Source organism: Pongo abelii, chromosome 1, assembly GCF_028885655.2.
Source record: "Pongo abelii isolate AG06213 chromosome 1, NHGRI_mPonAbe1-v2.0_pri, whole genome shotgun sequence".
NCBI lineage: Eukaryota > Metazoa > Chordata > Mammalia > Primates > Hominidae > Pongo > Pongo abelii.
In genome coordinates, this window is record NC_071985.2 from 232,523,734 (window position 1) to 232,536,907 (window position 13,174).

A 13,174-nucleotide genomic window follows, 5' to 3' on the forward strand; every position below is an offset into this window, starting at 1 on the left:
TTTCTGGAAGAGAAAGCGGTCACTGCTGCTGGAGAAATGGGAGACCCACAGGGGCAGGAAAGGGTGGCTCCCGGGAGCCCTAAGGGACACGTGTGTGCCAGGATGCTGACACTGGCACCCAGCTCCCAGGATAAAGGGGCTGCTGGTCGTGAGGGCCATGAGAAGCGGGTGGCTGCTGCCCTGGAGCTCTCATTCTCACAGCTCCTAAGCATCGGAGCCGTTCCCCAGGTCCCCAGGGACCCACATGCTCAAGTCCCAGCAGGCCCCGTGCCAGCTGCAAGGCTCCCTCAAGGCCGTGGCCAGCAAGACACCTCGTCCGGAAGCTCCCCCACCCCCATGTCTCCACTGTTGCTGGAGACTTCCATCATTACTGGTCCAGCCTTCCCCTGCCAGGCAAAAGCATTTCCAACCCGTCCTGGAGCTGGGGCAGTTGGAGAGAAGAGGAGTTCCCAGAGGGCGGCCTGCCTAGAGGGCCGGCAGCTTCCCTGCTACAGTGAGGACCGAGCCCTGGCCAGGGCTGCCCACGAGCTCCTGTGGCCCAGTCACCTGTGTAGGGAGATCAGGAGTGGCTGGGTGGGACCTCTGAGGGGTCCCCTGGACAGACACCCCTCCGGGGGCAGAAGTAGGGTCTGAGGGGACAGGGGAAGCACTCATTAAGCAGGGACCCCATGGGTGGGGCTCAAGCTGCAGCAGAAGATGGGCCAACCTGGGGAGCAGGGGGACAGCATTTCAGAGACCTTCTGATGCTTCCAAGCAAGACAAGAAGCTGAAAACGTCTGATAGTTATTTTTCTAACACCTTCTATTTGTGGAAGTGATACTTACTATTCACGATCATGATCTGCTTTTAGAAAGCACTCTAGGTGAAAAACTGAACTCATTTAAAGAAAACATTTAGTGACTGTCAGGACGCTGGTGTGTATACAAACTGAATCGGAGACAGTGCTCCAGGTGGGGAAGCGTGTGCGCGTGAAAGGCCACCGCTGCCCAAGTGCAGGTGCTAAACAGAGGTCACTCCTTCCCCCTCCTCCTCGCCCCTCCCTGTCCCCTTTCCTCTTTCCTTCCTTAGGGTCGGCCCCAGCTGGACTTCACAATACCTGGGTCCCCATGGCTCAGCAGGAGGCCGCGGGAAACAATGTTTTCCTCTCGCAGACTTGGTTTCTGCCACTCTGCTAGCAGCCCGAGGCTCCACTCTTTTCTCTGCTGGTCCCTCTTCTCTCACCACTGGCCTCTCACCAGGAGCTCAGTCCCAGAACTACGTCTGCAGCCACAGTCCCTAGCTAGAAGCCCGATGCAAGGCAGGCAGGACCATCTTCATAGGGGTCTGCAGGGTCTGCAGCCACGACACCCCGGGACCCTCGGTTGCAATGGTCAGAAACCCTGTGTTTCGGTGTTGACAATGACTTTGCAGTCCAGGAGGTGGTTGGCTTCAGGTGAGGCTGGATCCAGATGCTGGAAGCAGCTGGGCAGGGCTGGCGTCCTGCCTCTCCCAAGGCTGGCTTCATTCTCCCGTTCTTCCCACCACCCACCTTCAGGGCCACAGCAGCTGGAATCCAACACCTGTCAGGGGCAGTCGCCCCTTTCACGAGCTTCAGCAAAGGCCTTGAGGCTAAGGGGTCCAGTCTGGCTGGCCGGGCCCAGGTCATCTGCCAACTCCTAGGCAGGGGAGTGTCAGCCCCACCCAAGCTCCCCATGACCTGAGGATGGATAAAGGGGGCTGCCCAGAGGGAAATGGAGGTGCTGCTACAAGAAGCTGGAATGGTCATGGCACAGGGTGAAGGCCGCAGCTGTCCTCAGGCCAACATGCCAAGATAGTTGGGGGTCCCCCACCTCATACACCGTCATCCAGGCTCCTGCTCTGCCCCACTGCCCATGCCCTCACACCTGGGGGCTGAAGGGCTTCCACTGGGAACTGGTGGCAGTAGGCCAGCTGAATCCTTGGGGAGTTCTGGGCAAGGACATGAGGGTCCCCTGAGTCACTATCACTCTCTGCTTCCCTGGGGCAGCCCCTGAGTCGTCTCATGACGCTGGGGCAAGAGTCAGAACCCAGGGTCTGCCCTTCCTAAGCAGAGGTGGGAGCTGGGGGCAGGCGGCAGGGAGCGCCTCTCGCAAGGTCTCTGCCCCCAACCTCTCTGCGCCAGGCACAGAGGCCTCAGCAGACCCTGCCAGGGGCCCAACAGGCTAGAGAGGTGGTGTAGGGGGTCAGGGCCCTCCATGCCTGGGACGGAGGTGCACCGTGACCGCAGTTGCTGGGGGCCTGACCACTGGGCCTGGGCTCTGGCAGAGCCCCTGAGATCCTGTGGGGGCCTGACCACTGCCCTGGGTTTTTCAAGATGACCAGGAGTTGGTGAGGCTGGGTGAGGACTCCGTGGGGGGTGGAGACATGGCCATCCAGAGGTCGGGGACCAAGGACACCGTGAGCAGAATAGCCAGTCTCTCCTCACTCTCCCCCCAGGCAAGGAGAGCACAAGAAGGGGTTGCAGGAACTCAGGGTCCAGTTGCCAGAGACCCCTCCCCACCCCTGCAGACCCAGAGCTGGCTCAGCGGAGGTGCCAGCCCAGCCTTAGGTGCGCGGCTTGGCCTCCTTTCCAGTTAGGGCAGGCCGGCCAGGCCCGGCCACGTCTGCATACACAGTCCCTGGCTGTAGTCCTGGCCCTGGAGGGGTGTCCTGGTTGCTGGGTGATCTATGCAGGGATGGGAATGAGGGGCCGGGGTCTTGGGGTGTGTCCCGCCTTCCCCTCCCCCGTCGGTGCCACCTACTCAGTGCACCGGGTGGGCTTTTTGGATTCCCTTTGTCCAGCCCTGACCTCCCCGCAGCCATCGGGAGGGCCCCCCAGAGCGCATCTGGCGGAGGAGGGGGAGTCGGCGCCCTGCAGCTGCCTCCGCTGCGTGCAGAGCGAAGGGAGTTCTCACCTTGCGAAGTCTCGTCTGTCAGGCTTTCCTCCAGGTGGGCGCTATCCGTCCTGAAAGGAACAGAAACCGCGGGGCGAAGGAAAGCCTCCGTGCTGGTCCCTACCCCATCGGTATGGGCAGGTACCCTGACTGCGCGGGTCCCCGCCGCGAGTCCAGGGCGGCCAGCGTTGGGGTGCAAGGCCCGGGGTCCTGCGCGTGCCAGACCGCTGCGCCCCCATCGTAAAGCACGAAGTCCCCGACTGCTGTGGCCACGGGCGGTCGCGGAGCTGCACGACGCGAAACGAAGCCGGCCACAGCCCGTGAGTTTCGGCTCGGAAAAGCCGCAGGGGTCCAAGGTGCGCTCACTAGGCGGGAAGCCGGGAGAGCGGCGGCCCTGCCCGCACCCCGCACCCCTGCCTGCACCCCAGCCCCACCTGCACTCCGGCCGCCTCGCTGCGTCCCCGTCCTCCCCGCCACCCCCGATCCCCCGCACCCGCAGGCCGCGGCCCGGCGAGGGTTAAGGGGGGCGGGGCGAGGGGCGGCCCCGCCTCCGCCGCCGCGCCGGGTCCGAGCGCGCACGGGGCGCGGGGGCGGGTCGGAGCGGGCGGCGGCGGAGGGCGCGGCGCGCGGGGGATCGCGGGGAGCGGGCAGCGGGGACGGCGGCGGCGCGGCCCGCGTGACCCAGCGCCGCGCCCCGTGGCCCCGCCGCGCCCGGCCCAGCCGCAGGATGCGCGCCCCGCCGCTGCTGCTGCTGCTGGCCGCCTGCGCGCCGCCGCCCTGCGCCGCGGCCGCCCCGACGCCGCCGGGCTGGGAGCCGACCCCCGACGCGCCCTGGTGCCCCTACAAGGTGCTGCCCGAGGGCCCCGAGGCGGGCGGCGGGCGCCTGTGCTTCCGCAGCCCCGCGCGCGGCTTCCGCTGCCAGGCCCCGGGCTGCGCGCTGCACGCCCCGGCCGGCCGCTCCCTGCGCGCCAGCGTCCTGCGCAACCGCAGCGTCCTCCTGCAGTGGCGCTTGGCCCCGGCCGCCGCGCGCCGCGTGCGCGCCTTCGCGCTGAACTGCTCGTGGCGCGGCGCCTACACGCGCTTCCCGTGCGAGCGCGTGCTCCTCGGGGCCTCCTGCCGCGACTACCTGCTGCCCGACGTGCACGACGGCGTCCTCTACCGCCTGTGCCTGCAGCCGCTGCCGCTGCGCGTTGGGCCCGCCGCCGCCGCGCCAGAGACCCCCGAGCCCGCCGAGTGCGTGGAGTTCACCGCCGAGCCGGCCGGTATGCAGGACATCGTGGTGGCCATGACGGCGGTGGGCGGCTCCATCTGCGTCATGCTGGTGGTCATCTGCCTGCTGGTGGCCTACATCACCGAGAACCTCATGCGCCCAGCCCTCGCGCGCCCCGGCCTGCGCAGACACCCCTGAAGCGCAAGGCCGCCCGCCCACCTGGGCGCCACCTGCCTGAGGGCGCCTGAGCTCCCAGGTCCTCCGCCCGCTCTCCTCTTCTCATTCCTGCTGCCTCCTTAAGATCCCCGCGGAGGAGGACCTGCCGGCGACGGCTCCGGCACTTTGGCATCATCACACGCCCTTCCCAGCCGGGCGTCAGACTCCCAGACTCTGGCCCTGGATTGGCCCCTGGGCTTGCGCTGCTGTGCCAGCCGCATCCAGGGCTCACCCAGCTCTCCACAGGCCTTCATAGAGGCGGCCAGGGCATGGAGCCCCTTCCAGCAAGAGCCATGGGCACTCCGGATCACCCCGCACCTCCATCCTGTGCCAAATTGTCCCAGACAGACCGTCGCCATTGCTCGGTCACTGTGCTTTGCAGGCCTGGGGCGCAGCTCTCCAAGCCTGTCCTGCCCCGCCCCACCCCACTGGGCTTAGGTTAGCTTCGTGCCTTAGTATCTCGGGCCCACTGCAGGAGCCAACACCCTCTGCTGTCCAGGGGGGGGGTCTGTGGCCCTGAGATTGGCCAGCCCCTCCATGCATCTGGCCAGTGTCCCCTTGGAGACACCTTCATCCTCAAGCGCTGCAGAATCATGAGGTGAGGGCCTGCAGCGCTCTGTACCGTTTAGGGTGTTGGACCAGCCGGGAGCCTGGCAGGCCTGGCCCAGCGGCCAGGGTGAGTGTTCTCAGACCCCGGGCAGCTAGTGGTTCTCCAGGGCCGAGTACCCCTTTTGTGTGTGCGACCTCTGACTAGGACCCTGTGGGAATGGGGGCAGATGGCGGCCATCACCACTGGGTCCCAGGGCAGAAGCTTAGATACCAGCCTTGAGCAGCCCGACCTTCCACCGCGGCCTGGATCCCAAGCCTCAGCCGATCCAGGGGACCTTGGTGGCAACGGTGTGACTGACAGCACCACCCCTAGCCTTTGCATGCCCAGGGGTCGAGAGCCAGGATCCGGCCCGAACAATGCCACCCGCCATGGAAGAAAAGCTGACCCTGCTCACCTGCTGCAGACCTGGGCCCCGGGCCGAGGTTGCTTTCTGTGACGACTGCCTGGTGACGTTGGACACCAGGAGGGTTATGGCACTGCCCTCCCCTCCTGGAGCCCCTGGCACTGACCACCTGGACTTGACCTGACTCCTCCTGGTCACTGGCCAAACACCCATCCTTACCCCAGCCACCCTGGGCCCTGGCTGGTGCCGCGTGACACCCGCAGCCCACCTCTGTGTCTTTGCTCCGCCCACCCCTGCGTGGCGCTAGTCAGGCGCAAACCTGGCGCCGGTGTCTAAATGTCCATCATCCTCAGACCAGCAGTGCTGTCTGTGTGTCATTTGGGAGGTGGGAGGGAAGGAAAAGGTGGATTCCCCTTCTCCCCAGCACCCCTGGGACCCTTGGGTATTGGCTGGTGTCTGGCCCCAAACCCTCTCCTGGCCTGGGTGGCATTGGCCCGGGCAGCGTGTGCGGCACGCTGCCTTGCAGTTCCTAGCAGGACAGGCAGGGTGCCCCCTGTTTGTCTCTGCGCCTTCTTGTCCTGGGCCAGCTGTATTGGTGGGGGAAGGGGGAGACGGTACCTGCCGTGCTTAGAAATAGCCCATTCCCACGGCGATCCACTTGAGCTGTGACAGCCGCAATTAGGCTGCTCCGGAGGGGCTCGCCTCCCTGCCTGGGCCTCCCTGGCAGAGCTAGAGCTGGCGTGGGGACGGTGGGCAGAGGACAGCCTGGGGCTCCTGTGTGTATCCTGTGCTGAATGCCACCCTCCCTCCCCCACAGCCTCTTCCAGGCTGTCCTTGAGGCACCTGCAGCCAAGGGATGACCCTGAGGAAGCAAAAACAGGCGGGGGGGCGGGGCGGGGGGGCGGGAGGAGGAGCCCAGCTCTGAGGAGTGACTCATCCCTAGAGGGGATGCGCAGCGATGTGTCTAGACAGCCTGGTGGGAGTGGGGGGCTTCCCGTTCCAGCCACCTTCTGCCCTGGTCACCTGCAAGGGTGTTTGCATGTCTTCTACCAGCAAAGGCAGCATCCAGGGAGCTGGGGCAGCACGGCTCCTTGGGGAGCGGCCGGGAAGTTTCGGAGGCTCCCTGGCCTGCGGCGGGATTCTGGCTTGTTTGTGAGCTTAGGCTCACACTGGCTATAGCCACAGGCCTGTCCTGTCAGTTCTGGGGGTTTCCCAGAGGCCTGGAGTCCAGCTGAGGGTTTGCAGAAGTGGCTTGAGCAGCCTGCAGGGCCCAGGGGACAAACGTTGGCCTGGGAGTGGATGTCCCTGCTGGGGGGAGAGGGGGGCGTCTGCATCTGAGCTCGTGGTCACTCGCACAGACTGCTCGTTCCCTAGCTGGCCACCTTCCCGGCTGGCCCCATTATCCTCCCAGGGGCACAGGGACCCCCAACACCTCCCTCTGATCTGGTGCACCTGAAAGGTCCGTGGTGCACCTTCCAGTCCCACCCCGAAGGTTCTTTCCTTCTGCTCCACCTGGAGGAGCCTCCCCTCCCTCTCTCTCTCCATTCTCTCCCTCTCCTTCCCATGTATCTCTCTGTCTCTGTCTCTGTCTCTCTCTGTTTCTCTGTCTCTCTTCGTCTCTCTGTCCCTATCTCTCTGTCCCTGTCTCCATCTCCCTCCATCTCTCTCTGCCTCTCTGTCTCTGTCTCTCTCCATCTCTCTATGTCCCTATCTCTCTGCCTCTGTCTCTGTCTCCATCTCTCTGTCTCTCTCTGTCGCTATCTCTCTCTATCTCTGCCTCTTTTTCTGTCTCTCTCCATGTCTCTCTGTCCCTCTGTGTCTTTCTCTGTCTTTGTCTCTCTCTCTCTCTCTGCCTCTCTCTGTCTCTGTCTCTCCCCGTTCTGCTCTCTGTGTGTCTGTCTCTCCCCACCCTGCTCTCTCTGGACCATGGCTCTCTGCTCTTCTTCAGACTTGGTGGCCCAGGCTGGGGTGGGGGAGGCAGGTGGATGTGGCTCTCAGCGTAGCAACCACCATGTGCCGTGGAGCTGGAGGGCAGACGGCTCCACCTGACCTTTCTCGCTGGTGCCTGGAGGTATACACTTTTCCAGTGTGAAGTGGAAGGGTCCTGCCCTGACTCGGAAGCTGCCCTGGCTTCATCCTGGCTCATCCGTGCCTGCCCTTCAGGAGGCACGAGGCTTTCAGTGCCTCCGTTGTGGAATGGAAACAGCCAGGTAGAGATGAGAACTGGAGCCATTGTTATTACAGCCTGAACTGCCCCGGGCCGAGACCCCTGGGGGTGCACCCTGGCCCCACCCTGCCGAGACCCCTGGAGCCGCGTCCCGGCCCGACCCTGCCGAGACCCGTGGGGGCGCGTCCTGGCCCGACCCTGCCGAGACAAGATGCCCTTCTTGAAGTTTTCACTTCGATCACTCAGGGGGCCTCTCACCCCTTCTGTGTCCAAAACGGAACCCTAGGACTCCCCGCTCACCTCTGGAGCCTGGCCCACAGCGATGGCCCCATCTTAGCCAACTGCAAGGCCCACAGCCATGCTGAGTACGGGAGCTGGAGTTCCTGCATGGTCTGGATGCAGGCAGCCGGGCCCTGCTGTCTCCCCAGGTGCCCCAGGAGGGATGGGCTCTAGGCCTCCTGGGAGGAACAGAGAGCTGTGAGGCTGGTGGTTCCATGCTTGCTTAGGATGGGGGTCTTGACTGCTGGACGGGGGGTTCAGAAATGGCCAGGAGCTGCTGGAGACCCTGACCTGGCAGGTGCAAGATTTGGCCAGTCTAGCAAGTCCTGGGTACCTGGCACCAGGGCCTCTAGCGTTGACCCTAAGAAGGGAGCCCTTAGACGGCGTGAGGGGGCCCCTACTTTCCGATGGGCCAAAAGTCTGAAGGGTGGCAAGCACCCCCACTTTCTTTCCAGGCAGGACTGTGGTGCCCCTCCCTCGGGCTCTCCTTCTCTTTTGGACTTTACGGATCTTTTCTAAGTGGTATCATCAGTAGTCGCTTTTCTTTTTTTTTTTTTTTAAGAGATAGGAGATCTCACTGTGTTGCCCAGGCTGGTCTTGAACTCCTGGACTAAGTGATCCTCTCACCTCAGCCTCCCAAACTGCTGGGATTACAGCCTACTTTTTTTTTTTTTTAAACAGAGTCTCATTCTGTCGCCCAGGCTGGAGTCAGTGGTGTGATCTCGGCTCACTGCAACCTCTGCCTCCCAGGTTCAAGTGATTCTCCTGCCTCAGCCTCCTGAGTAGCTGGCATTACAGGCATGTGCCACACACCCTGCTAATATTGTATTTTTAGTAGAGACAGGGTGGCACCATGTTGGTCAGGCTGGTCTCGAACTCCTGACCTCAAGTGATCCGGCCGCCTTGGCCTCCCAAAGTGCTGGATTCCAGGAGTGAGCCAGCAGGCCCAGCCGGCTCTTCTTTTTCTTTTTCTTTTTTTTTGAGATTGAGTTTTGCTCTTTTTGCCCAGGCTGGAGTGCAATGGCACCATCTCAGCTCACTGCAACCTCCACCTTCCAGGCTCAAGTGATATGGATCATTTTTCTTCTTTTTTTGGGGGGGGACGGGATCTTGCTCTGTTGCCCAGGCTGGAGTACAGTGGTGTCATCTCGGCTCACTGCAACTTCTGCCTCCCGGGTTCAAGGGATTCTTCTGTCTCAGCCTCCCGAGTAGCTGGGGTTACAGGCACATGCCACCACACCCGGCTAATTTTTTGTACTTTCAGTAAAGACGGGGTTTCGCCATTTTAGCCAGGATGGTCTCTATCTCCTGACCTCGTGATCCACCCACCTCAGCCTCCTAAAGTGCTGGGATTACAGGCGTGAGCCACCGCGCCCGTCCTTGTTTCTTTTCTTCTTTTTTTTTTATTGAGATGGAGTCTGGCTCTGTCACCAGGCTGGAGTGCAGTGGCGCCATCTCGGCTCACTGCAAGCTCCGCCTCTCGGGTTCAAGTGATTCCCCTGCCTCAGCCTCCCGAGTAGCTGGGATTACAGGCCTGCGCCACCACGCTTGGCTAATTTTTTGCATTTTAGTAGAGATGGGGTTTCACCATGTTGGCCCGGCTGATCTTGAACTCCTGACCTCAGGTGATCCACCCACCTCGGCCTTCTAAAGTGCTGGGATTACAGGTGTAAGCCACTGCATTCGGCCTGTTTGTTTCATTTTCATGTATTTATTTATTTATTTTGAGACAGAGTATCACTCTTGTCACCCAGGCTGGAGTGCAATGGCGTGATCTCGGCTCACTGCAACCTTCACCTCCTGGGTTCATGTGATTCTCCTGCCTCAGCCTCCCTAGTAGCTAGGATTACAGGCATGCACCACCACGGCCAGCTAGTTTTTGTATTTTTAGTAGAGATGGGGTTTCACCATGTTGGCCAGGCTGGTCTCCAACTCCTGACTTCAGGTGATCCACCCGCCTAGGCCTCCCAAAGTGCTGGGATTACAGGTGTGAGCCACCGCACCTGGCCAGCCTCTCTTGGTGATCCTTGGGTTGTAGACGCATCAGCCCAGTCTCTGCCTCCGTCCTCACAGGGTGATCTCTCTGCCTGTGTCCACCGTCACTGTGTCCAGATCTCTCTCCTTTCTTTTATAAAGATACCTGTAATACTGGGAAAAAAGAAGTGTTGTTTTCCTCTTCTCTCACTCAACAGTCCACACTTCTGTGTCCCAGGAGTGTGGGGTTTCCCACACCAAGGAGTTCTGTTTTTTTTGAGACGGAGTCTCGCTCTGTCGCCCAGGCTGGAGGGTAGTGGTGCGATCTCCGCTCACTGCAAGCTCCGCCTCCTGGGTTCACGCCATTCTCCTGCCTCAGCCTCCTAAGTAGCTGGGACTGCAGGCACCTGCCACCACGCCCGGCTAATCCAAAGATTTCAGGAGCTGTGTGTCATGAAACAGGGAGGAAGAGCAATGCATGTTTCCCTGTGGCACAGCACCATCGACAGCAGGAGGGCCCACACTCATTCAACATGACCTCATTTCATTTGGTTACGCCTGCAAAGATCCCTGTTTCCAAATAAGGTCACATTCATAGTTAATGGGATTCGTCATATCCTGTGGAGGACACAGTAGCTACGAGTCACTGTGGACAGTGTCTCGGGACAGTGACAACTGTTTGGGCCAGTGGCACGGGGGTAAAAGAATTTACCATCGGCCGAGCGCAGTGGCTCACGCCTGTAATCCCAGCACTTTGGGAGACCAAGGCGGGCGGATCACCTGAGGTCAGGAGTTGGAGACCAGCCTGGCCAAGATGGTGAAACCCCGTCTCTACTAAAAATACAAAAATTAGCTGGGCGTGGTGGCGGGCGCCTGTAGTCCCAGCTACTCTGGAGGCTGAGGAAGGAGACTCACTTGAACCCGGGAGGTGAAGGTTGCAGTGAGCCGAGATCGCATCACTGCACTCCAGCCTGGGTGACCAAGTGAGACTCTGTCTCAAAAAAAAAAAAAAAATTTGCCAAGACAGTTGTAGGTAGAGAAAGGCAGTGAAAGTAGGAAAATATGTTGCAAGGAGGCAATGGGCAGCCAGCAAGAGAGGCCAACGCATGGAGACAAAGGCTTGCCGGGCGTTTCATGGGGTGGCTCCTGGGCTGATGGCCAACGCCAAGGCAGCAGGGAGCTTCACCTGCGTTCTCCTGTCAGCCAGGGTGTTTGGTAATTTGAGGCGTTTGATGGTGAGCAGGAAGACTGTGAGTTACATGCGTTACTTGTTCAGGAGGGCCATACAGAAAGGCAGACCTACAGCCCATCTCCTTTCTGTCTTTGCTTTCCCCTGCTCCCTCCAGCCCGACTCCTTTCCCCTAATTAGGGCCCCCCACACGGGACACTTTAATTGCAGCTACTGCGACTGAGGACCTCCGTTTTATATTTTAGTTAAACTTTTTTTTTTTTTGAGACGGAGTCTCGCTCTGTTGCCCAGGCTGGAGTGCAGTGCCGAAATCTCTGCTCACTGCTAGCTCTGCCTCGTGGGTTCTCGCCATTCTCCTGCCTCGACCTCCCAAGTAGCTGGGACCACAGGTGCCCGCCACCACGCCCGGCTAATTTTTGTATTTTTAGTAGAGACGGGGTTTGACCGTGTTAGCCAGGATGGTCTCGGTCTCCTGGACCTCGTGATCTGCCTGCCTAGGCCTCCCAAAGTGCTGGGATTACAGGCGTGAGCCACCGTGCCTGGCCATTCAAATAACCTCTTATGTTTGGTGCCCACTTTGTCAGACGGCACAGTTCTCAAAACTCTTTTTTTTTTTTTTGAGACGGAGTCTCGCTCTGTCACCCAGGCTGGAGTGCGGTGTCGCGATCTCCGCTCACTGCAACCTCCGCCTCCCGGGTTCAAGTGATTCTCCTGCCTCCTGAGTAGCTGGGATTACAGGCAGCCACCACCAGGCCCAGCTAATTTTGGTATTTTTAGTAGAGACAGGGTTTCACCATGTTGACCAGGCTGGTCTCAAACTCCTGACCTCAGGTGATTCACCCACCTTGACCTCCCAAAATGCTGGGATTACAGGCATGAGCCACCACGCCCAGCCTACATTTCTTATTTCCAATGATTATGGATGCATAGTGGTCGTAGGTGGTGCGGGTCCTTTAGACTCTGTGCTCCGCGCGTGAAATACTCAGGTACATGTAGGGCAGGAGTGGGCGACGCCCTCATTTATCACCTAGATGGCCATGCACCCCACAAAGCCCTACCTCCTCCTTTAGGCATCCACTCTCCCCCGACCCCTGGCACCCAAGGAAGCCCCAGGCATCATTAAAGATTTCCAACACCTGGTTCTCAGCCTTTTTCTCTAAAATACCACAAAAGCAATGGTAGATGACTTCAGCACTCATGAAACGGTCCCTGATGCCCTGGTGTCTGAGTTTCTTGACCCCTTTCTGAGAAGGAGCCTGTTTTCCACCAGTGTCCACGGTCCTTCCCATCCTAGCTTTATTCAAAGCCACCTCCTGTAATCCCAGCACTTTGGGAGGCTGAGGCAGGCGGATCACAAGGTCAGGAGATCGAGACCATCCTGGCTAACATGGTCAAACCCTGTCTCCACTAAAAATACAAAAAATTAGCCTGGTGCGGTGGCGGGCGCCTGTAGTCCCAGCTGGTCGGGAGGCTGAGGCAGGAGAATGGTGTGAACCCGGGAGACGGAGCTTGCAGTGAGCGGAAATTGCGCCACTGCACTCCAGCCTGGGCAACAGAGCGACACTCCATCTCAAAATAAATAAATAAATAAGTAAATAAAACAGAGTCTCGCTCTGTCTCTCAGGCTGGAGTGCAGTGGCGCAATCTTGGCTCACTGCAACCTCCAACTCCTGGGTTCAAGCAATTCTGTATCAGTCTCCTGAGTAGCTGGGATTACAGGTGTCTACCATGCCCGGCTAATTTTGTATTTTCAGTAGTGACGGGGTTTCTCCATGTTGGTCAGGCTGGTCTCAAACTCTTGACTGTTGATCCGCCCACCTCGGCCCCCTAAAGTGCTGGGATTACAGGCACGAGCCACCGTGCCCTGCCTGCTCCAGGGATAATTCTTGCCCTCCACTGGGATCCCCAACTCGGTGCACAGAGTACTTTTTCACAGCTGCCATCTGCCATCCTTCATTTCTCACCTCACCTAGTTCTGATTCAGAATCAAAGTAGAGTCTCTGGGGTTGAAAAACAGGGGAAGGGAAGGGAAGAAGGGAAGCGAAGCAGAACGGGAGGCCACCCTGACACATAGAGCTAAGGAAGACTATGAAAGGGGGGGTCTCAGGCCTGCATGCCTCAAAACTATCACAAAGGATTCCAAAAACCACATACTTGCAAAGTACATTGCAACCTTGCACACACAAAAAAATACTTCTGTGAGGACATCTGCCCAGGACTGTCTGTCCACCCTCAGATAGTTGTCATCGTTGTTATTGATCTTTGAAGCCAAGGATAATTTTTTTTTTTTTTTTT

General features: G+C 59.8%; 1 protein-coding gene across 1 annotated transcript; it reads left to right on the top strand.

Annotated features, from left to right (window-relative positions):
- The first annotated feature begins 3,483 nt into the window (after window positions 1-3,483).
- On the top strand, window positions 3,484-5,627 carry FNDC10 (fibronectin type III domain containing 10). The gene has a single exon (XM_024240010.3). The coding sequence runs from the start codon at window positions 3,619-3,621 to the stop codon at window positions 4,297-4,299; it is 681 nt and encodes a 226-aa protein (XP_024095778.1). The 5' UTR covers window positions 3,484-3,618; the 3' UTR covers window positions 4,300-5,627.
- Window positions 5,628-13,174: the final 7,547 nt, after the last annotated feature.